Raw genomic sequence first — 24,813 nt, 5'->3', positions numbered from 1 at the left:
CTTGAAAATGAAATAAAATTTAGTGGCAGGAAAGAGCACACTGGGTGGAGGGCCCTGAATAACAGGCTTACAGTCTATGGTATTGGGGGAAAAGGAAACATATATAAGGGTAAAAGTGGGTGTGTAAGAGAGGAGGTTGGAGCTGTAAAGATGTTGGGTAAACAATGGTTAAATAATTGGTCTTTACGGCCTAAGTTTAATTATTTGTCATTGTAAAAAATAATAATATATTATGATAATTTTTTTTGATCACTGTCTACTTTGACATAGGTGGTAATGGAATAACTGGAAATGGAGTACTTGGAGGAGCAGGAGGACTTACAGGTAATGGAGTAATATCAGGTATAATTTATTCCATAGGTAAACATGAATAGAAAATACAAAAATTTGACCTATAACTTGGACCTAAAATCTGTAGGCTTGATTGACTGATTGGTTTATCTGGAAGCTATCACCAAGATGTGGGATTCTAACAGATTATTAATAGGCAACAATCTAGGTCATTTTCTAGATTTATTTGACACATTTTATCTTCCTTTCCAATCCTTTTCTTAGTAAAGCATAAATGTGGGGCAGAGAACTCAAAAATCAAGTCTTTATTTTTGTCTGGTAAACAATTAACCAGTTCGGCCTATCTGGACGAGCTTTGTCGTCCAGATAGGCACTGCATCTTCCCCTGCGTGGTGCGCACGATCGGGCGCGTGCCCGCGCACGCACCCGCCACCCCCCGCTAGCCCCCCGATCAGTGAATAGGAATATAATTCCCATTCACCGATCTAACCTCCCCGCAGAAATACCGACGCTTTCTCTCCAGAGAGCGCGGTATTTCTGCCCCCAGGAAACAACTCCTCTGATCTTTAGTTCCTGGATGCGAAATCGTTCGCATCTAGGAATTTTTTCACTGTGGCCATCTTGTGGCCAAATAGTAAACTGCACCCACATACATTTTTAATTAAAGAAAACTATTATTTTACATGTAAAACAAACAGTTTCCCTCCCACACCAAAAATTACCCACATACATTTTTTATTAAAAAAAAATTAAAAAAAATACAATAAAAAAAAACAAAACCAACATTAATAGTTACCCAAGGGTCTGAACTTTTTAAATATGCACGTCAAGATAGTATGTTATTATATTATTTAAAATTATAAGCTTATAAATAGTGATGGACGCAAATTGAAAAAATGCACCTTTATTTCGAAATGAAATATCGGCACCATAAATTGTGATAGGGACATCGTTTAAACGGTGTAATAACCGGGACAGATGGGCATATGAAATACATGAGTTTTAATTACGGTAGCGTATATTAATTTCAAACTATAATGGCCTAAAACTGAGAAATAATGATTTTTTTTCATTTATTTCTTAATCTTCCTGTTAAAATGGATTTAGAAAAAAAATATTCTTAGCAAAATGTAGCACCCAAAGAAAGCCTAATTAGTGGCGGAAAAAACAAGATCTAGATCAATTCATTGTGATAAGTAGCAATAAAGTTATAGGCGAATGAATGGGAGGTGAACGTTGCTCGGATGCATGAGATTTTCGGACTGCGGCGCTGAACCGGTTAATAAGGATTTTAACAGGCAATCCAAAGTTAAAAAAAATCACTCTTACTTTTCTTTTCTATAAAACATCATCCCCCAGTTTCTCTTACTCGGTACATGTGCTGTGCACAGGAAATTGCAGGGCATGCTGGGTTTTCTTGTTTTCTTCTCTACTTCCCCCTCAGACTTAACTAATGCAGCCTAATTGGCTAAAGCCTGTTTACCTCCAGTTTCCCCCTCCCACACCTCTGTTCCTCTCTGGTTGGCTAATATTTATCATGCTGCGAAGCTGCAGAGTCACACAATGACAATGCACTTTCTATTACAGAACTGGGTGGGAGTGTCTTAAGACTGGGAGGAGGGTGGCCAATGCAAACACAGACAGAGTGATGGAGAAAATGATGGTGAACAAGGGTGAAAAAATTAATCTATAAGGCCTAAGTTTAAAATTTGTCATTGTAAGAATTAATAACATATTATGATATTTTTTTTGATCACTGTGTACTTTGCCATAGGTGGTAATGGAATAACTGAAAATGGAGTACTTGGAGGAACAGGAGGACTTACAGGTAATGGAGTAGTATTAGTTATGATTTACTCCTTAGGAAACATGAGTAAAAATACAAACCTTTTACCTATCAGCTGGCCTAAAATCTGTAGGATTGATTGACTGAATAGTACACAAAAAAGTTATATAACAATAAACAACGGAGCTCACATGTAAGTATAAATATAGCAGACATGTCACTGATTCCATTTAGTGGCAGGGAAGAGCACACGGGGAGGAGGGCCCTGAGAAACAGTCTTACAGTCTATGGTATTGGGAGAAACAGACAGATAAGGGGGTTAGAAGTGTATGTATAAGAGAGGAGGTCGGAGCCGTAAATACCGTATATACTCGAGTATAAGCCGACCTGAGTATAAGCCCCATACACACACTCAACAGCGAGCTTTTAGGCTCTCACAACTTTTCTTGTGAAACACCTAAAACAAATCTTTTGCTATTGTTCAAGCAGCTGATAAGACTGATAAGAAGTCTATCCAAATGTTTAGTTGACTTCTTATCAGTCTTATCAGCTGCCTGAACAATAGCAAGAGATTTTGTTCACAAGAAAAGTTGTGAGAGCCTAAAAGACCGCTATTAAATGTGTGTATAGGGCGAAAAAATAGGTCTTTAGGGCCTAAGTTTAATAATTTGTTATTGTGAAAATTCATATTATATAATGATCATTTTATTAATCACTGTGTTCTTTGACATAGGTGGTAATGGATTAACTGGAAATGGAGTACTTGGAGGAACAGGAGTACTTACAGGTAATGGAGTAATATCAGGTATAATTTATTCCATAGGGAAAAATTAGCAGAAAATACAAAAATGTAACCTATAACTTGGAGGTAAAATCTCTAGGCTTGATTGACAGATTGGTTTATCTGGAAGCTCTCACCAAGATGTGAGCTTCTAACAGATTATTAATAGGCAGCATCTAGGTTGTTTCCTAGATTTATTTGAGACTATTTTTGTTTCCTTTCTTATCTTGTTCTTATTAAAATCTGCTAAAAACTGGTGATATAACTTATAATTTAAATATGCCTGTAAAATGGTGCTTCCCTTTGTTAGCCTACATTGAACAATTTGTCTATGTAAAATTGAATTAGTTTGATATGCTCAATTTGTTGTTGACTGTGTATCTTAACATGGGTGGTAGTCAAATTGAAACTGAAGAAGTTCAAGGAATAGGAGGACTGACAGGAAAAGTAATGTTACTAGCAGTGTGGAGCCGAAATTTTCATTAGTTCGCATTTCCTTAACAACAAACGTGAATTTTGCAGCTACAACACAAATTTGTAATTTTGTAATTGTCATACACATTGTAATTCAGAATTCTGTGAGCAAAATTTTGCGTTTCCATGCAAATTCAGGTTTAACGCAAAATTTCGTAATTGCGTGTTTTCTATAAAAACAAAATTATTTTAATTATGAAAATTGACATAATTCCATTTCTAATAGTAATTATGCACATTTAGGTAATGACTAAATTCAGGAAAGTCACTCATTGATTGCAATTACTGATAATGCAAAGGCCCCTGCACATGCTGTCGCTTTAAATGTATCAGGAGGCTCTATCTGCAGCCACTTCTAAGACAGGTGCTCTTTGTCAACGTGCACTTAGTGGTCATGCGTGTTGAGACACTTGGTTTTTGGCCTTGCAATATCTCATAATGCAAAGGTCCCTGCAAGTCCTAGCAGTGCTTTTCAGCGTTGCTAGATTTGGGTGCAGCCGCCACCACCATAGGAATCACATCACACAGAGCTCAGTGCGTAACATCAGTGCCGTCAGTAGACGGAGCTGAAGTTTGGCCTCCAGCAATCGCTGGAAGCCGGATTACATCATTCCCTCACTATCCATGATTGCCTGGAGGGGGAATAGTAATTAACATGGCCCGGACTTGTGCAGAAGCAGGATCAGCCATATACCGGCTGTATCCTGTGCCCAAGTCTACCAACACAGTTTTCGAATGTATGCCTGCAAGTGCTGTCGCTTTAAATGTATCAGAAGGCTCTGAAGTGGAACACAATTTCGAGAACAGACAAATTCCCATGCTAAACATTAAATTCTGATTTGTTTGTGTTATGTTAGCAATTGTAATTATAAAAACCGATCATAATTACAAAACTCCCCATGAATGCGAAATTTCACGTAATTTAACTGTAATTTTGCAAATTACGCAAAATTTCTCGTAATCGTAATTAGGATATTATGCTCATCACTAGTTGCTAGGCATGATTTGTTTCATAGGAAAAAGAGGGAGCAGATCATGTAAAAATGTAACCCACAGCTTGAACCTTATAGCCACAAATAGCTGCAGCCTCTGCAGTTCTATGACTTGTTGTAGAATCTCTGCTACTTAACACTTTCCCATTCACATGAATTTAGCAGACAAGTCACTGATTCCATGTAGTGGCAGAGAAGAGCACACTGGGAGGAGGGCCCTGAGAAACAGGCTTACAGTCTATGGTACTGGGAGAAAAGTACACATAAGGGGGTAAAAGTGTACATCTAAGAAAGGAGATTGGAGCTGTAAGGATGTTAGGTAAACAATGGTAAAAAAATGGGTCTTTAGGGATGAGGTTTAGTAATTTGTCATTGTAAAAATTAAAATTATATTATGATTACTTTATTAATCACTGTTTACTTTGACATAGGTGGTAATACATTAACTGGAAATGGAGTACTTGGAGAAACAGGAATACTTACAGGTAATGGAGCAAAGCTTGCTTCAGGGATCAGAAAATAATTCTAGAAATGAAAACTGATGTTGAAAATGAAATGACATTTTTTTTTGTATAAGCAGGTTATCTGTACTGTACTTCCTCTGTGACTTATTATTAAAGGTTATATATATAAAGCACTAAAAACTTAGGCAACACTGTACAATAGAAATCTAGAAAAAAAACGACACGGGGCAATACAGCTTTAGACATTACAGCTTTAGAACACATACAAGGAGTACAGCACTACACCAAAATTACACTGGATGCCCGTTACGGTCCAATAGGTTGGAGCTGCCCCTTCTTCTTATGTATAAAGCTCTTTATCCAGAAGGTGGTGCTTAACACAACTTTTACTAAATAACAATGCTCAGATAAAAATGTCCATATGAAGAAGTCCACATCTGCCAAGGTGTCTTATTATCTGCAACTCCTAGTCTTCCTGTCACCTCCACCAGCACCCGGTGTACAGACACTCACCAGATGTTAAGACCTCCACTCAGGTCTATCAGCACCTTGGGACACTTTGGGCCGTCCCCCACCACACCGAAGTGATGAATGTCACCACTGGGTACCGTACATTCCTTCTTATTCCTTGCAGAGCGGATTCCAACTTCCATATGAATATTACCTCAAAACAAACGCTTTACATAGCATAAAACCAGGGACATTTATTGTAATCAAAAATACAATTCCATTCACAGATTCCTTTCTTTCAATATTCAGCATAGAGTTTTTAGGATACGGGCCCTCCCCCGTTTAGTTGGGCCCTGGCTGTCACTTGTAGTCCCTCCACTGCGATCGAAATGGCGTGCACTTCCACTTTCCACACAGCTTAGAATGCCGCTCAGGTTACCACATGGATCTGTAGTCCTACTTCCGCATCCTAACCCCGCCTTACATGTTTCGTCATGATTGACTCATCAGAAGCTCTCATCACAGAATGGTACACAAAATAGTGATGTAATAATAAACAATGAAGCTAAGATGTAGGGATAAATATAGCGACAAGTCACTGATTTCATTTAGTTGCAGGGAAGAGGACACTGGGAGGAGGGCCCTGAGAAACAGGCTCACAGTCTATGGTATTTGGGGAAAAGGACACATAAGGGGGTTAGAAGTGTATGTATAAGAGTGGCGGTCGGAGCTGTAAATATGTGATGGTAAAAAGTGGGTCTTTAAGGCCTAAGTTTAATCATTTGCCATTGTGAAAATTAAATATATGTTATGTTTATTGTTTGATCACTGTGTACTTTGGCATAGGTGGTAATGGATTAACTGGAAAGGGAATATTCGGAGGAACAGGAGGACTTGAAGGTAATGGAGCAATATTAGGTATGATTTATTCCAAAGAGAAAAAAATGAGTAGGGATTGCAAAAAAATTGACCTGTAACATGGACATTAAACCTTTAGGATTGATTGATCGATTTAGTTGGTTTATTTGGAAGCTATCACCAAGATGTAATTTTCTGACAGATAATTAATTGGCGACAATCTAGCTTGTTTTCTAGATTTATTTGAGGCATTTTGTCATCTTTTGTCATTTTTGTCCTTGTTAAAAACTGCTATAAACTACTGACTTAACGTATAATTTAAATATGCCTGTAAAATGCCACTTTCCTTTGTTAGCCTACATTGAATAATGTGTCTATGTAAAAATGAATTAGTTTAACCTATTTTGGTTCCTGGACGTAGTTTCTACGTCCAGGAACCATGCGCGCTGCCGCGCGCCCCCGCGCGCCCCCGCGGCCGATCGTGCGTGTGCACGCCCACTCTCGGCTGTGGATTCGGTAGCCAAGGAATCAATGTATCGGGCTATGGAGCCCGATCACTGATTCCTCTCCCCCGCTGAAAAAGCGACAGCTTCTCTCGGAAGCTGAGCTTTTTCTGGCCGTCTCCTTCCCGATGCGTCACTCTAAGCGCGTGCTACGCTTAGAGTGATGTCATGTAAACAAACTCATGGCCGCCATCTTGTGGCCAAAAAGTAATACTACGCCTGAAAAAACAAACAAAAAGAATTAACACACATTTACATTATAAATCTATTGTTTACCTCCCACCCTCCCAAAAGTACCCAAATAAAATGTTTAGTATAAAAAAAAAAAACCATTACAATAAAAAAAAAAACATGTAAATATTTACCTAAGGGTCTAAACTTTTTAAATATCATTGTAAAGATGAAATATTTCTATATTTTTTTTATTTTAAACTTGTAAATAGTGATAGATGCAAAATGGAAAAAATGCACCTTTATTTCCAAATAAAATATTGTCGCCATACATTGTGATAGGGACATAATTTTAATGGTGTAATAACCGGGACATATGGACAAATACAATACGCGAGTTTTAATTATGGAGGCATGTATTATTTTAAAACTATAATGGCTGAAAACTGAGAAATAATGAATTTTTCCATTTTTTTCTTATTCTTCCTGTTAAAATGCATTTACAGTAAAGTGGCTCTTAGCAAAATGTACCCCCCAAAGAAAGCCTAATTGGTGGCGGAAAAAACAAGATATAGATCAGTGCATTGTGATAAGTAGTGATAAAGTTATAGGCTAATGAATGGGAGGTGAACATTTCTCACGTGAAAATGACGGAACCTGAATGGGTTAATATGCTCAATTTCTTGATGACTGTGTACCTTAAAATGGGTGGTAGTCAGATTGAAACTGAAGGAGTTCAAGGAATAGGAGGACTGAGAGGAAATGTAATATTTTTAGGTATGATTTGTTTCATAGGAAAAAGAGGGAGCAGATCATGTAAAAATGTGACCCACAGCTTGAACCTTTTAGCCGTAAATAGCTGCAGCCTCTGCAGTTCTATGACTTGTTGAAGAATCTCTGTTACTTAAAGAGACACTGAAGTAAACAAAAAAAATATGATATAATGAATTGGTTGTGTAGTACACATAATAACTAGAACATTAGAAGCAAAGAAAATATTCTTATAATTTTATTTTCAGTTATATCTTTTTTTATAACATTGCATCATTCTCTAATATTTGCAGTTTACACAGTAATCAGCATTCTAAATGATTTTATAGAGCAGGCCAGTGAACTTTTTGAACTATCCTCTGCAGAAGAACAAACAATACCGTGCCAGACATTTGAGATAATAAGCTTCAGAAGACAGAGCTCTCTGCGACTTTGATAGTTGTGGAGTTCAATTGCTCTTTTGCATAGATAAACACTGGAATTTCTTAAATCTTCCTGTACTGTAAATATATTAGACTTACGGGTCTGCTCCTAATGTTTTATTTCTTAGCTGTATTCACATACAAATCATTATATCATATATTTTTTTCACTGCAGTGTCTCTTTACGCTTTCCCATTCACATAAATTTATCAGACAAGTCACTGATTCCATGTAGTGGAAGGGAAGAGCACCCTGGGAGGAGGGCCCTGAGAAACTGGCTTACAGGCTATGGTATGGGGGAAAGGACACATGGGGCTTGATTCACCAAAGAGTGCTAACTATTAGCACGGCCGTTTTCATGCAAATTTTTGTGTTTGTGCGCGATCGCGAATTTTCGCGCGCAATTAAACTTTCCGCACGCAAACTCGATTTTTTGTGCGAAAGCGTTATCATTTTCATGCGCAAATGCGAATTTTCGCATGAAAACTATAGTGATTTTGCACGAAAATTCGCGTTTACATCTAAGAGAGGAGGTTGGAGCTGTAAAGATGTTTTGTAAATAATGGTGAAAAAGTGTGTCTTCAAGGCCTAAGTTTAATGATTTGTCATTGTGAAAGTTAATATTATATTATGATCATTTTCTTAATTACTGTGTACTTTGATATAGGTGGTAATAAATTAACTGGAAATGGAGTACTTGGAGAAATGGGAGTACTTACAGGTAATGGAGCAAAGCTTGCTTCAGGGATCAGAAAATAATTCTAGAAGTTAAAACTGACCTTAAAAATGAAATAACATTTTTAATGAATAAGCAGTTCATCTGTACCATAATTCCTCTGTGACTTATTATTAAAAGTTATATATAAAGCACTAACATATTAGGCAGCACCGTACACTAGAACACTAGAACAAAACTTCACAGGGGTGTTACAGCTTTAAAGAATAGTATACAAATTAAAAATGTAACAATAAACAACGGGGCTAAGCTGTAGGGATAAATATTGCGGACAAGTCATTGATTTGAGCTGTAAAGATGTTGGGTAAACAATGGTGAACAAATGGGTCTTTAAAGAGACACTGAAGTAAACTATTTTTGCCAATTTTACCTTATGATTTGCTTCAGTGCTCTCATCACAAGTAATCCGCCATGTTCCCGCCACTAAACGAGGGCTGCAGAGCCCCCAAATCCCCGGGGGGCAATCTGGCAGGTATTTCCTGGAAGGGGCAGAGCTTTCAGCTTCAGCTCTGCCCCTCCTGACGTCAATCACGGTGTATTGCCGGCTCTCCCCACCCCTCTCACTCTTCCTTCACAGAGAGGGACGGGGAGAGGTGGTGATCCATGCAGCAATTGACGTCAGAAGGGGCAGAGCTACAGCTGGAAGCTCTGCCCCTCAGCACAGCAAAATCCACGACCAAGTTGGTCGTGGATATTTGCAGAGGGGTTTGGGGGCTCTGCAGCCCTCAAATAGTTAGCTTCAGTGTCTCTTTAAGGCCTAAGTTTAATAATGTATCATTGTGCAAGTGAATATTCTATTATGATCACTTTATTAATTACTGTGTGCTTTGACATAGGTGGTAATACATTAACTGGGAATGGAGTATTTGGAGAAAAAGGAGTACTTACAGGTAATGGAGCAAAGCTTGCTTCAGGGATCAGAAAATAATTCTAGAAGTTAAAATTGACCTTGAAAATGAAATTAAATTTGTAAAGAATAAGCAGTATAACTGTACCATACTTCCTTTGTGACTTATTATTAAAGGTTATATATAAAGCACTAACATATTAGGCAGCACTGTACAATAGAACACTAGAAATAAACTACACGGGGTGTAATAAATATTTGTTGGTTGCTATGGGCAACAACACTACACCTTTATTCGGCACCATATCACAAAACATGTGACAACTTGATACTCCTCACAGCAACAGCAAAGGAGATAGAACTGTTAGACATTTTCAAAGGTTAAGGAGTTTATTCAGCAAAACAGATATACAGGTGTGTTCATCAGCAATCTTATTTATATTTTCATTACCTCAGCAAAGCAATCAATCTGTAGTAAGTCATCTTAAGCATTTCATGCTCTTGGTCCATTCCTTGTGCATCTACCAGGCTTTCTCTTAACAAACATATATGCTACATTGTGCTGCTAAGACAGCACTTAGCTATATACAGCATACAGATACTGGAAGTTACAAGAAGTTAGGAAGTGAATAGAAGTATAAGTAAATAGAAGAAACTGGAAGTCCTTTCCCCTAGACCGTTCTTCCTTATAAACAGCCAGTGAAGAGTTAACCCTCGACTCCACCCCCAGTGAGTGGAGTCTGCTGTCAGTCAGCTCCTCAGTTTTCCATAGGCTGGCAAGACCATATGATAGAATGACCAGCACAGTCTTTACTGCGCATGCACTGGAAAATCCCCCTTTCCAGTGACCTGTCTCCTTGTTCTTAGGCAACATTGTTTTCTGTTCCCTGGCCATTGTTTACCTTTAGAAAATATGAAAATACTTGATGTTTACCCCTCTGCAGCCTATATGTCGGTACATATTGAGCTGGTACCACGCTCCAGCCTTGTGGGAGACATACAGAAAGTTCTACATTGTGCTTCTATAAATGCCTCTATTTCTCTTCAAGAGTAATCCTCCTTAAAGAGAATCTGTATTGTTAAAATCGCACAAAAGTAAACATACCAGTGCGTTAGGGGACATCTCCTATTACCCTCTGTCACAATTTCGCCGCTCCCTGCCGCATTAAAAGTGGTTAAAAACAGTTTTAAAAAGTTTGTTTATAAACAAACAAAATGGCCACCAAAACAGGAAGTAGGTTGATGTACAGTATGTCCACACATAGAAAATACATCCATACACAATCAGGCTGTATACAGCCTTCCTTTTGAATCTCAAGAGATCATTTGTGTGTTTCTTTCCCCCTGCAGCTATCTTCCACTGAAGTGTCAGGCTGTTTCTTCCTGCAGAGTGCAGACAGCTCTGCCTGTATGTAATTCCTCAGTATGTGAAAGCCCAGCCAGCTCAGAGGAGGATTTATCCAGCTTGTAAAAGATAAGAGAGAAGAGAGAAGCTGCCCTAATCTAAATAATACACAGGCAGTGTGCAGAGAGGGGCCTGGAGGGGGGAGATGCATCACAGAACCACAACACTGAAGAACTTGGCAGCCTTCCAGACACAGGCTGACAAGTCTGACAAGAGAGATATAAGTTGATTTATTACAGAGATGGTGATAGTAGAACGTGCTGCAGTAAGCCAGAACACATTAGAATAGCTTTTGGAACTTGTAGGATGATAAAAAACAGGATGCAATTTTTGTTACGGAGTCTCTTTAAAGAGAAACTCTGCAGAGCAAGTCCTTTTACTAAGACTAGTTATCTAAAGTAACTGAGGGCTCCGGATTCAAGCATATCGTACTTAAATTCCAACAGGGGGCAATACAGCTTTAGAGAATGGTACACAAAATAGTGATGTAGCAATAAACAATGGAGCTAACATGTAGGGATAAATATAGCAGACAAGTCACTGATTCCATGTAGTGGTAGAAAAGAGCACACTGGGAGGAGGGCCCTGAGAAACAGGCTTACAGTCTATGGTATTGGGGGAAAAGGACACATAAGTGGTAAAACTGTACATGTAAGAGAGGAGGTTGGAGCTGTAAAGATGTTGGGTAAACAATGGTGAAAAAATGGTTTGTTATGGCCTAAGTTTAATAATTTGTCATTGTGAAAATGAAGATTATATTATGATCATTTTTTTTAATTCCTGTGCACTTCGACATAGGTGGTAATGGATATACTGGAAATGGAGTACTTGGAGGAATAGGAGAACTTACAGGTAATGGAGTAATATTAGGTAGGATTTATTCCATTAGGAAATATGAGCAGAAAATACAAAAATGTAACCTATTACTTGGGTCTAAAATCTGTAAGATTGATTGACTGATTGGTTTATCTGGAAGCTATCACCAAGATGTGAGCTTCTAACAGATTATTAATAGGCAACCATCTAGGTTTTCTAGATTTATTTGAGGCATGTTTTCATCATTTCTCATCTTTTTCTTATTAAAGCATAACTGTCTGGCATAAAATTAAAAATCAAAAAATGTAGTGGCAAGAAATGTGGATGCCAATCAGGCAATGCAAAAGTTAAAAATCACTCTTACTTTTCCTTGAAAATGAAATACAATTTTTAATGATTTAATGATGATTTAGTGGCAGAGAAGAGCACACTGGGTGGAGGGCCCTGAATAACAGGCTTACAGTCTATGGTATTGGGGGAAAAGGAAACATATAAGGGTAAAAAAGGGTGTGTAAGAGAGGAGGTTGGAGCTGTAAAGATGTTGGGTAAACAATGGTGAAATAATTGGTCTTTACGGCCTAAGTTTAATTATTTGTCATTGTAAAAAATAATAATATATTATGATAATTTTTTTTGATCACTGTCTACTTTGACATAGGTGGTAATGGAATAACTGGAAATGGAGTACTTGGAGGAGCAGGAGGACTTACAGGTAATGGAGTAATATCAGGTATCATTTATTCCATAGGTAAACATGAATAGAAAATACAAAAATTTGACCTATAACTTGGACCTAAAATCTGTAGGCTTGATTGACTGATTGGTTTATCTGGAAGCTATCACCAAGATGTGGGATTCTAACAGATTATTAATAGGCAACAATCTAGGTCATTTTCTAGATTTATTTGACACATTTTATCTTCCTTTCCAATCCTTTTCTTAGTAAAGCATAAATGTGGGGCAGAGAACTCAAAAATCAAGTCTTTATTTTTGTCTGGTAAACAATTAATAAGGATTTTAACAGGCAATCCAAAAGTTAAAAAATCACTCTTACTTTTCTTTTCTATAAAAAAATCATTCCCCAGTTTCCCTGACTCTTACTAGGTGCATGTGCTGTGCACAGGAAATTGCAGAGCATGCTGGGTTTTCTTGTTTTCTTCTCTACTTTCCCCTCAGACTTAACTAATGCAGCCTGATTGGCTAAAGCCTGTTTACCTCCAGTTTCCCCCTCCCACACCTCTGTTCCTCTCTGGTTGGCTAATATTTATCATGCTGCGAAGCTGCAGAGTCACACAATGACAATGCACTTTCTATTACAGAACTGGGTGGGAGTGTCTTAAGACTGGGAGGAGGGTGGTCAATGCAAACACAGACAGAGTGATGGAGAAAATGATGGTGAACAAGGGTGAAAAAATTAATCTATAAGGCCTAAGTTTAAAAATGTGTCATTTTAAGAATTAATAACATATTATGATATTTTTTTTGATCACTGTGTACTTTGACATAGGTGGTAATGGAATAACTGAAAATGGAGTACTTGGAGGAACAGGAGGACTTACAGGTAATGGAGTAGTATTAGTTATGATTTACTCCTTAGGAAACATGAGTAAAAAATACAAACATTTTACCTATCAGCTGGGCCTAAAATCTGTAGGATTGATTGACTGAATAGTACACAAAAAAGTTATGTAACAATAAACAACGGAGCTCACATGTAAGTATAAATATAGCAGACATGTCACTGATTCCATTTAGTGGCAGGGAAGAGCACACGGGGAGGAGGGCCCTGAGAAACAGTCTTACAGTCTATGGTATTGGGAGAAACAGACAGATAAGGGGGTTAGAAGTGTATGTATAAGAGAGGAGGTCGGAGCCGTAAATACCGTATATACTCGAGTATAAGCCGACCTGAGTATAAGCCCCATACACACACTCAAGAGCGAACTTTTAGGCTCTCACAACTTTTCTTGTGAAACTCCTAAAAAAAATCTTTTGCTATTGTTCAAGCAGCTGATAAGACTGATACGAAGTCTATCCAAATGTTTAGTTGACTTCTTATCAGTCTTATCAGCTGCCTGAACAATAGCAAGAGATTTTTTTCACAAGAAAAGTTGTGAGAGCCTAAAAGACCGCTATTGAGTGTGTGTATAGGGCGAAAAAATAGGTCTTTAAGGCCTAAGTTTAATAATTTGTCATTGTGAAAATTCATATTATATAATGATCATTTTATTAATCACTGTGTTCTTTGACATAGGTGGTAATGGATTAACTGGAAATGGAGTACTTGGAGGAACAGGAATACTTACAGGTAATGGAGCAATATCAGGTATAATTTATTCCATAGGGAAAAATGAGCAGAAAATACAAAAATGTAACCTATAACTTGGAGGTAAAATCTGTAGGCTTGATTGACTGATTGGTTTATCTGGAAGCTATCACCAAGATGTGAGCTTCTAACAGATTATTAATAGGTAGCATCTAGGTTGTTTCCTAGATTTATTTGAGACTATTTTTGTTTCCTTTCTTATCTTGTTCTTATTAAAATCTGCTATAAACTGGTGACATAACTTATAATTTAAATATGCCTGTAAAATGGTGCTTCCCTTTGTTAGCCTACATTGAACAATTGATATGCTTAATTTGTTGTTGACTGTGTACCTTAACATGGGTGGTAGTCAAATTGAAAGTGAAGGAGTTCAAGGAATAGGAGGACTGACAAGAAAAGTAATGTTACTAGCAGTGTAGAGCCGAAATTTTCATTAGTTCGCGTTTCCTTAACAACAAACATGAATTTTGCCGCTACAACACACATTTGTAATTTTGTAATTGTCATACACATTGTAATTCAGAATTCTGTGAGCAAAATTTTGCGTTTCGGTGCAAATTCAGGTTTAACGCAAAATTTCGTAATTGCGTGTTTTCTATAAAAACAAAATTATTTTAATTATGAAAATTGACATAATTCCATTTCTAATAGTAATTATGCACATTTAGGTAATGACTAAATTCAGGAAAGTCACTCATTGATTGCAATTACTGATAATGCAAAGGCCCCTGCACATGCTGTTGCTTTAAATGTATCAGGAGGCTCTATCTGCAGCCACTTCTAAGACAGGTGCTCTTTGTCAAGGTGCACTATGTGGTCATGCATGCTGAGACACTTGTTTTTTGGCCTTGCAATATCTGATAATGCAAAGGTCCCTGCAAGTCGGAGCAGTGCTTTTCAGCATTGCTAGATTTGGGTGCAGCCACCACCACCATAGACTATTATAGGAATCACATTACACAGAGCTCAGTGAGTAACGTCGGTGCCGTCAGTAGACGGAGCTGAAGTTTGGCCTCCAGCAATCGCTGGAAGCTGAATTATATCATTCCCCCACTATCCATGGTGGCTTGGAGGGGGAATAGTAATTAACATGGCCCGGACTTGTGCAGAAGCAGGATCAGCCATATACCGGCTGTATCCTGTGCCCAAGTCTACCGCCACCGTTTTCAAATGTATGCCTGCAAGTGCTGTTGCTTTAAATGTATCAGAATGCTTTAAAGTGGAACACGATTTCGAGGACAGACAAATTCCCATGTTAAACATGAAATTTTGATTTGTTTGTGTTACGTCAGCAATTGTAATTATAAAAAACGATCATAATTACAAAACTCCCCATAAATGCGAAATTTCACGTAATTTAACTGTAATTTCGAAAATTTCGCAACATTTTGTAATTTTGTAAAATTTTCGTAATTTTGTGATTTCGCAAAATTTCTTGTAATCGTAATTAGGATATTACGCTCATCACTAGTTGCTAGGCATTATTTTATTCATAGGAAAAAGAGGGAGCAGATCATGTAAAAATGTTACCCACAGCTTGAACCTTATAGCCGCAAATAGCTGCACTCTCTGCAGTTCTACGACTTGTTGTAGAATCTCTGCTACTTAACACTTTCCCATTCACATACATTTAGCAGACAAGTCACTGATTGTATTTAGTAGCAAAGAAGAGCACACTGGGAGGAGGGCCCTGAGAAACAGGCTTACAGTCTATGGTACTGGGAGAAAAGTACACAGAAGGGGGTAAAAGTGTACATCTAAGAAAGGAGATTGGAGCTGTAAATATGTTAGGTAAACAATGGTGAAAAAATGGGTCTTTAGGGAAGAGGTTTAGTAATTTGTCATTGTAAAAATTAATATTATATTATGATTACTTTATTAATTACTGCATACTTTGATATAGGTGGTAATACATTAACTGGAAATGGAGTACTTGGAGAAACAGGAATACTTACAGGTAATGGAGCAAAGCTTGCTTCAGGGATCAGAAAATAATTCTAGAAATGAAAACTGATGTTGAAAATGAAATGAAAATGTTTAATGTATAAGCAGGTTATCTGTACTGTACTTCCTCTGTGACTTATTATTAAAGGTTATATATAAAGCACTAAAAACTTAGGCAACACTGTACAGTAGAAATCTAGAAAAAAAATGACACGAGGCATTACAGCTTTAGACATTACAGCTTTAGAACACATACAAGGAGTACAGGGCTACACCAAAATTACACTGGATGCCCGTTACGGTCCAATAGGTTGGAGCTGCCCCTTCTTCTTATGTATAAAGCTCTCAGAAGGTGGCACTTAACACAACTTTTACTAAATAACAATGCTCAGATAAAAATGTCCATATGAAGAAGTCCACATCTGCCAAGGTGTCTTATTATCTGCAACTCCTAGTCTTCCTGTCACCTCCACCAGCACCCGGTGTACAGACACTCACCAGATGTTAAGACCTCCACTCAGGTCTATCAGCACCTTGGGACACTTTGGGCCGTCCCCCACCACACCGAACTGATGAATGTCACCACTGGGTACCGTACATTCCTTCTTATTCCTTGCAGAGCGGATTCCAACTTCCATATGAATATTACCTCAAAACAAGCGCCTTACATAGCATAAAACCAGGGATATTTATTGTAATAAAAAATAAAATTCCATTCACAGATTCCTTTCTTTCAATATTCAGCATAGAGTTTTTATGATACGGGCCCTCCCCCGTTTAGTTGGGCCCCAGCTGGCACTTGTAGTCCCTCCACTGTGATTGAAATGGCGTGCATTTCCACTTTCCACACAGCTCAGAACGCCACTCAGGTTACCTGCCTTACATGTTTCATCATGATTGACTTATCAGAAGCTCTCATCACAGAATGGTACACAAAATAGTGATGTAATGATAAACAACGAAGCTAAGATGTAGGGATAAATATAGCAGACAAGTCATTGATTCCATGTAGTGGCAGGGAAGAGGACACTGGCAGTAGGGGCCCTCAGAAACAGGCTAACAGTCCATGGTATTTGAGGAAAAGGACACATAAGGGGGTTAGAAGTGTATGTATAAGAGAGAAGGTCGGAGCTGTAAATACCGTATATACCCGAGTATAAGCCGACCCGAGTATAAGCCGACCCCCCAACTTTCAACCTAAAAAAACTGGAAAAATTGACTGACCCAAGTATAAGCCGGGGTAGGAAATGCCACAGCACCACTCACAGCAGAATAAGATCCGCAGACTGCAGTCATGGTAACCGCAAAACCACAAATGTACTCAGAAGCTCTAAATGGGTTAACTACTGTATAAAGGCCAACACCATGGCAGGTAAACATATGCAACTGATCACAGTCACAGTCACCTCAGAACAACAGGTCATTACAGAAAATACCATGCAAACATTTTACAGAGCACTTCACACTGTAAAAACCTCTCCACCTCATGAGTAAGTACAGTATGCCATACTGCATGTAAGTGACATCTGTGTCTCCAAAGTGCCCCCTCCACCATATGCTAGCAGTATTATATGAATTTAATGTGAGCGACACGTGACAATCGTGTACCCTGAGTTGCCCCCCAATCATGCGTGACATACAGCCATGTCCCCTAAGTGCTCCTGAGTGCACTGCATCTGTGCCCCTCCGGTGCCTCCTCCATAATGTACGGGTGGAATACAGTACTGATATGGCTACAATATATGTAAAAAGCGCTTGCATCTCCCGCTCCCCCCCTCCTTCCCCCTGCCAGAGCGGAAATAAGAAGAGTAGTGCACATCGTTCACTCACCGCTTCACGGTGATGATAATGATGCAGCTAAAACCCATGTGAGCGGCACTTGCATCTTCTGCTTCCCCCGAGTCTCTCCTCCCTTGTCCGAGTGGAGCGTTGTGTGCTGGTGCCAGGTGAAGAGTAGTGCACAACGTTCCCTCACCGGTCCATGCTGCCTGTCGGAGTCTCATCTCTATGACGTCCTGCACTGTCGCACATAATTAAATATGACATAGAGATGAGATTCAGACTGGCGGCATGGACCAGATGAGGGAACGCTGTGCACTACTCTTCATCCGCAACCAACACCCAACGCTCCACTCTGACAAGAGGGAGAGACTCGGGGGGAGTGGAAGATGCAGCCGCCACTCAGATACATTGTAGCCGCATCCTTACAGCCACCGTGGACAAGTGAGTGAAAACAGTGCACTACACTTCTTATAGCCAAAGCCAGCATATCTCGCTCTGCTCTGGTGTGTGTGTGGGGGGGGGGGGGGTGAAGGGAATCTCGAGGGGGAGCGGAAGATGCAAGCGTCACTCACATACATTGCTGCCGCACCAGGGAACACAGATTCCCTGCATTCGGGGGCACTTAGGGGGACACATGGCATGCATGCGGGGAGACTCAAGTATAGGCCGAGACCCCCACTTTTGGACCACTTTTTTGGTCCTAAAATCTCGGCCTATACTCGAGTATATACGGTATGTGATGGTGAAAAGTGGGTCTTTAAGGCCTAAGTTTAATCATTTGCCATTGTTAAAATTAAAAATATGTTATGTGTATTGTTTGACATAGGTGGTAATGGATTAGCTGGAAATGGAGTATTCGGAGGAACAGGAGGACTTGAAGGTAATGGAGCAATATTAGGTATGATTTATTCCAAAGAGAAAAAAATGAGCAGGGAATGCAAAAAATTGACCTATAACATGGACATTAAACCTTTAGGATTGATTGACCCATTGGTTTATATATAGATTTATTTGAGGCATTTTTTTCCTCTTTTGTCATTTTTTTCCTTGTTAATAACTGCTATAAACTGTTGACTTAACGTATAATTTAAATATGCCTGTAAAATGGCCCTTTCCTTTGTTAGCCTACATTGAATAATGTGTCTATGTAAAAATGAATTAGTATAATATGCTCAATTTCTTGATGACTGTGTTCCTTAAAATGGGTGGTAGTCAGATTAAAACTGAAGGAGTTCAAGGAATTGGAGGACTGACAGGAAATGTAATATTATTAGGCATGATTTGTTTCATAGGAAAAAGAGGGAGCAGATCATGTAAAAATGTGACCCACAGCTTGAACCTTATAGCTACAAATAGCTGCAGCCTCTGCAGTTCTATGACTTGTTGTAGAATCTCTGCTACTTAAAGAGACACTGAATTAAACAAAAAAATATGATATAATGATATGGTTGTGTAGTACAGATAATAACTAGAACATTAGAAGCAAAGAAAATATTCTTATATTTTTATTTTCACTTATATAGTTTTTTTTATAACATTGCATCATTCTCTAATATTTGCAGTTTACACAGTAATCAGCATTCCAAATGATTTTACAGAGCAGGCCAGTGAACTGTTTGAACTATCCTCTGCAGAAGAACAAACAATACAGTGCCAGACACTTGAGATAATAAGCTTCAGAAGACAGAGCTCTCTGCGACTTTGATTGTTGTGGAGTTCAATTGCTATTTTGCATAGATAAACACTGGAGTTTCTTAACTCTTCCTGTACTGTAATTGCATTAGACTTAGGGGTCTGCTCCTAATGTTTTATTTCTTAGCTGTACTTCACATACAAATCATTATATCATATATTTTTTTCACTGCAGTGTCTCTTTACGCTTTCCTATTCACATAAATTTAGCAGACAAGTCACTGATTCCATGTAGTGTAAGGGAAGAGCACCCTGGGAGGAGGGCCCTGAGAAACAGGCTTACAGCCTATGGTATGGGGGAAAGGACACATAAGGGGGTAAAAGTGTACATCTAAGAGATGAGGTTGGAGCTGTAAAGATGTTTTGTAAATAATGGTGAAAAAGTGGGTCTATAAGGCCTAAGTTTAACGATTTGTCATTGTGAAAATTAATATTATATTATGATAATTTTATTAATCACTGTGTACTTTGACATAGGTGGTAATACATTAACTGGAAATGGAGTACTGGGAGAAACAGGACTACTTACAGGTAATGGAGCAAAGCTTGCTTCAGGGATCAGAAAATAATTCTAGAAGTTAAAACTGACCTTAAAAATGAAATAATATTTTTAATGAATAAGCAGTTAATCTGTACCATACTTCCTCTGTGACTTATTATTAAAGGTTATATATAAAGCACTAACATATTAGGCAGCACCGTACAATAGAACACTAGAAAAAAACTACACAGGGGCATTACAGCTTTAAAGAATAGTATACAAATTAAAAATGTAACAATAAACAACGGGGCTAAGCTGTAGGGATAAATATAGCAGACAAGTCATTGATTTTTATTTAGTGGCAGGGAAGAGCACACTGGGAGGAGGGCCCTGAGAAACAGGCGTTCAGTGGTATGGGGGAAAGGGACACAGATTGGAGCTGTAAAGATGTTGGGTAAACAATGGTGAACAAATGGGTCTTTAAGGCCTAAGGTTAATAATTTGTCATTGTTAAAATTAATATTATATTCTGATAATTTTATTAATCACGGTATACTTTGACATAGGTGGTAATATATTAACTGGAAATGGAGTACTTGGAGAAAAAGGAGTACTTACAGGTAATGGAGCAAAGCTTGCTGCAGGAATCAGAAAAGAATTCTAGAAGTTAAAACTGACCTTGAAAATGAAATTAAATTTGTAAAGAATAAGTAGTTTAACTGTGCTGTACTTCCTCTGTGACTTATTATTAAAGGTTATCTATAAAGCACTAACATATTAGGCAGCACTGTACAATAAACACTAGAAATAAACTGCACGGGGTGTAATAAATATTTGTTGGTTGCTATGGGCAACAACCCTGCACCATATCACAGAATGTGTGACAACTTAATACTCATCACAGCGACAGCAAAGGAGATATAACTGTTAGACATCTTCAAATGTTAAGGAGTTTATTCAGCAAAACAGATATACAGGTGTAGTGGAAAAGGAGGCACAGTACCTGGCACCAAATGCAGCAGGGCAGACGCACCGGAGATGGGAACCAAGAGCGTGCACGTCCAGAAGACAGCTTAGGATCCAATGAGGTAGAAAACAAGGAAGGAGGCACCGCTTCTTTTGTAAAATCCCTTTATTCCGGTGGGGGAGGATGCAGGTACATGGCAGTGGGGGCAACAGATGCCTGACAGCTGTTTCGCTGGTTTAAACCAGCTTCTTCAGAGGCAGATGGTACAATCTGCCTCTGAAGAAGCTGGTTTAAACCAGCGAAACAGCTGTCAGGCATCTGTTGCCCCCACTGCCATGTACCTGCATCCTCCCCCACCGGAATAAAGGGATTTTACAAAAGAAGCGGTGCCTCCTTCCTTGTTTTCTACCTCATTAGATATACAGGTGTGTTCATCAGCAATATTTGTTATATGTTCGTTACCTCAGCAAAGCAATAAATCTGTAATAAGTCATCTTAAGCATTTCATGCTCCTGGTCCATTCCTTGTGAATCGACCAGGCTTTCTCCTAACGAACATCTATGCTACATTGTGCTGCTAAGACAGCACTTAGCTATATACAACATACAGATACTGAAAGTGAGAAGAAGTAAGGAAGTAAATAGAAGTATAAGGAACTAGAAAAAACAGGAAGTCCTTTCCCCTAGACCGTCTGTTCCGTATAAACAGCCAGTCAAGAGTTAACCCTCAAACTCATCCCCAGTGAGTGGAGTCTGCTGTCAGTCAGCTCCTCAGCCTGCCATATGCTGGCAAGACCATGTGATAGAATGACCAGCACAGTCTTTACTGCGCATGCACTGGAAAACCCCCATTTCCAGTGACCTGTCCCCTTGTTCTTAGGCGACATTGTTTTCAGTTCCCTGGCCATCGTTTACCTTTAGGAAATATCAAAACACTTGATGTTTAATAATTTGTCATTGTGAAAATGAATATTATATTATGATCATTTTTTAAATTCCTGTGCACTTCGACATAGGTGGTAATGGATATACTGGAAATGGAGTACTTGGAGGAATAGGAGAACTTACAGGTAATGGAGTAATATTAGGTAGGATTTATTCCATTGGGAAATATGATCAGAAAATACTAAAATTTAACCTATTACTTGGACCTAAAATCTGTAGGCTTGTTTGACTAATTGGTTTATCTGGAAGCTATCACCAAGATCTGAGCTTCTAACAGATTATTAATAGGCAGCATCTAGGTTGTTTTCTAGATTTACTTGACACATTTTTTCATCCTTTCTCATTTTTTTCTTATTAAAGCATAACTGTCGGGCATAAAATTAAAAATCAAAAAATGTAGTGGCAAGAAATAAGGATGCTAACCAGGCAATCCAAAAGTTAAAAATCACTCTTACTTTTCTTGTCCATAAAAGATCCTTCCCCAATTTCCCTAGCTCTTACTTGGTACATCTGCTGCCCAAGGAAAGTTGCTGGGCATGCTGGGTATTCTTTTTTCTTCTTTACTTTCCCTTCAGATTTAACTAATGCAGCCTGATTGGCTGAAGGCTCTTTACCTCCTGTTTCCCCCTCCCACACCTCTGTTCCTCTCTGGTTGGCTAATATTTACCATGCTGAGAAGCTGCAGAGTCAAACAATGACAATGCACTTTCTATTGCAGAACTGGGTGGGAGTGTCTAAGGACTGGGAGGAGGGTGGCCAATGCAAACAGACAAAGTGATGGAGAAAATGATGGTGAAGAATAGTGAAAACTAGTCTATAAGGCCTAAGTTTAAAAGTTTGTCATTGTAAAATTTAATAATATATTATGATATTTTTTTTGATCACTGTGTACTTTGACGTAGGTGGTAATGGAATAACTGGAAATGGAGTACTTGGAGGAATAGGAGGACTTACAGGTAATGGAGTAGTATTAGTTATGATTTATTCCATAGGGAAACATGAGTAAATAATTAAAAGATTTTACCTATCAGCTGGATCTAAAATCTGTAGGATTGATTGACTGATTGGATTATCTGGAAGCTTGAAGACGTGAGCTTCTAACAGACAGTGATGCTCATCCGAGCTCGGATATCCGAGATATTCGGATATCCTAGCTCTTTTTTCACTATTCGAGCTCGAATACCGAGCTTGAATAGTATTAGCTATCCGGGCTGTGCTGTCCGAGCGCACTCGGATAGCAATCAGCTATCCGGAGATATCCTAGCTATCCGAGCTTGGATAGCGTCATCCGCTCAGATAGCGTCACGTCAGACATCACCGCGAGTCCTCACAAGCGAATCAGAGGGCTCCCAGCCCTCTGACTGCAGCCAATCACAGAGGGGGAGCCTGGCCAAGCCCTCCTCTATAAATAGCGGGCGCCATGTTGCCTCACTGGTCCTGCTTGCGACTTACTGACTGACTGTACTGAGAGATTGCTCCAGTGCTTTTTGTCTGTGCAAGTGCATTTATTGTTCAATACACCTAGCGTTTTTACACTCCAACACTTGATATTCACCTATATTGCTTTGTATTGTAGATAGATTGTATTTTAGGCAGTTTAGTTTGTGTGATTAGGGACTAGGGAGGGAGACTGTCACTGGTGCTGCTGCAGCTGCAGCAGCTAGGCCCTGTGCCTAGGCAAGGCAGCCTGCCCTGGTCTGTACTCTAGTCTCTAGTTACCTGTGCTCTCACCTGTCCTACTCTAATCCTGTACTACTTCTGTGTTAGATAGATTATTGTACTATTTTGTAGTTAGCAGGCCCAGATTTACTGCTATACCTGTCCTGTATCTGCTCTCTGTAATCTAGTCACACCTGTTCTATTGTTTAGCTAGATTATTCTATTGTTTAGTTAGTACTGTAGTACTGCAGTCAGTGCTAGTAGTTGTTAGAGTAGTAGTACTACTGTTTTAGCTTTCTACAGAACTGCTGTGCTGTGAGCAGTGCCAGTGTGACAGTTAGTGTGCACTAGTGTCTTCTCCTCTGCTGTCTGACTGGCACTTGGCACGTGCCACATCCGGCATGCTCCTGGCACACGTTACACCTGCTGCTGCTGCATTGCCCTGCTCCTGCTGCCTGTGCAGCTCCCACCGCCAGGGTGCCACAGGCCACTGATACCACCTTTATTTAACCCAAAACACAATTGCTGCGTAATTTTTTGGAGGTGTCTGGGGTGAAAACTGTCATATCCCAGTTGTGCGGTTGGACTTTGGACACAATGTGGGCTGCACGACTGCTGTCTGGAACCTAGGCCTGATGTTAATTTAGAGCTATTTTTTTTTGGGGGGGGGATTTTATGTCCCCACATAATCAATTAGTGTTCCCCTTTACAAAATAATGCTGCTGCATGCCTCATATACCCTAAAAACGTTTTTTAAAGCAATTTAAAGGCCACTTCCAGTTGTTTTCTATCCGGATATCCGAATTTGCCCGGATAGCCCGGATACTGTGGTCGGATATCCGATTTGCATTCGGATCGGAAAATTTTGAACTCGGATATCTGACCCGGATCGAATATCGGGGTATCCGGATCCCAATCGGATCCGGATTTTGAAAAGGGGTATCCGAGCATCACTACAACAGATTATTAATAAAGTTCTCACAGATAAAAAGAGTGGCACTCTTTCAAAGGGGACAGCGTGCCCAAGCCTCAGTGGATCCAAGCCTCAGTGGATCCCGCACTCCTAGATCCAAGTAATAGCACAGCAAAGCGATGGAGGCTGGCACTGCAGAAGTATAAAGCTCTTTATTGAAGTTGCAATAAGAACATGTGGCTGCTGTTTCAGGTCTCCAGCCTTTTCTCAAGCCAAAATGCCCACAATAGCACATCCCAGAACACACCCTTAAATAGTATCCCAGCGAAAAGTGCACC

The 24,813-nt window shown here is 39.2% G+C and overlaps 1 protein-coding gene across 50 annotated transcripts in view; it reads left to right on the top strand.

The window, feature by feature from the left end:
• Positions 1-24,813, top strand: part of LOC137521919 (fibroin heavy chain-like) — a 387,111-nt gene that overhangs the window by 43,856 nt on the left and 318,442 nt on the right. For 38 of the 50 annotated variants that reach the window (XM_068241809.1, XM_068241813.1, XM_068241816.1 and 35 more), the window contains 17 exons: positions 271-324; positions 2,066-2,119; positions 2,811-2,864; positions 4,756-4,809; positions 6,085-6,156; positions 8,631-8,684; positions 9,536-9,589; positions 11,750-11,803; positions 12,426-12,479; positions 13,275-13,328; positions 14,022-14,075; positions 15,997-16,050; positions 18,646-18,717; positions 19,989-20,042; positions 20,559-20,612; positions 21,975-22,028; positions 22,806-22,859. In XM_068241809.1, coding sequence (XP_068097910.1) covers positions 271-324; positions 2,066-2,119; positions 2,811-2,864; positions 4,756-4,809; positions 6,085-6,156; positions 8,631-8,684; positions 9,536-9,589; positions 11,750-11,803; positions 12,426-12,479; positions 13,275-13,328; positions 14,022-14,075; positions 15,997-16,050; positions 18,646-18,717; positions 19,989-20,042; positions 20,559-20,612; positions 21,975-22,028; positions 22,806-22,859 — 954 coding nt within the window. The remainder of the gene's footprint in view (positions 1-270; positions 325-2,065; positions 2,120-2,810; positions 2,865-4,755; positions 4,810-6,084; positions 6,157-8,630; positions 8,685-9,535; positions 9,590-11,749; positions 11,804-12,425; positions 12,480-13,274; positions 13,329-14,021; positions 14,076-15,996; positions 16,051-18,645; positions 18,718-19,988; positions 20,043-20,558; positions 20,613-21,974; positions 22,029-22,805; positions 22,860-24,813) is intronic. The other 12 variants (XM_068241800.1, XM_068241798.1, XM_068241820.1 and 9 more) reach the window with 12 other exon arrangements.

The sequence above is a fragment of the Hyperolius riggenbachi genome, chromosome 6 (assembly GCF_040937935.1).
Source record: "Hyperolius riggenbachi isolate aHypRig1 chromosome 6, aHypRig1.pri, whole genome shotgun sequence".
Taxonomy (NCBI): Eukaryota; Metazoa; Chordata; class Amphibia; order Anura; family Hyperoliidae; genus Hyperolius; species Hyperolius riggenbachi.
This window is presented reverse-complemented; position numbering and strand designations above follow the sequence as displayed.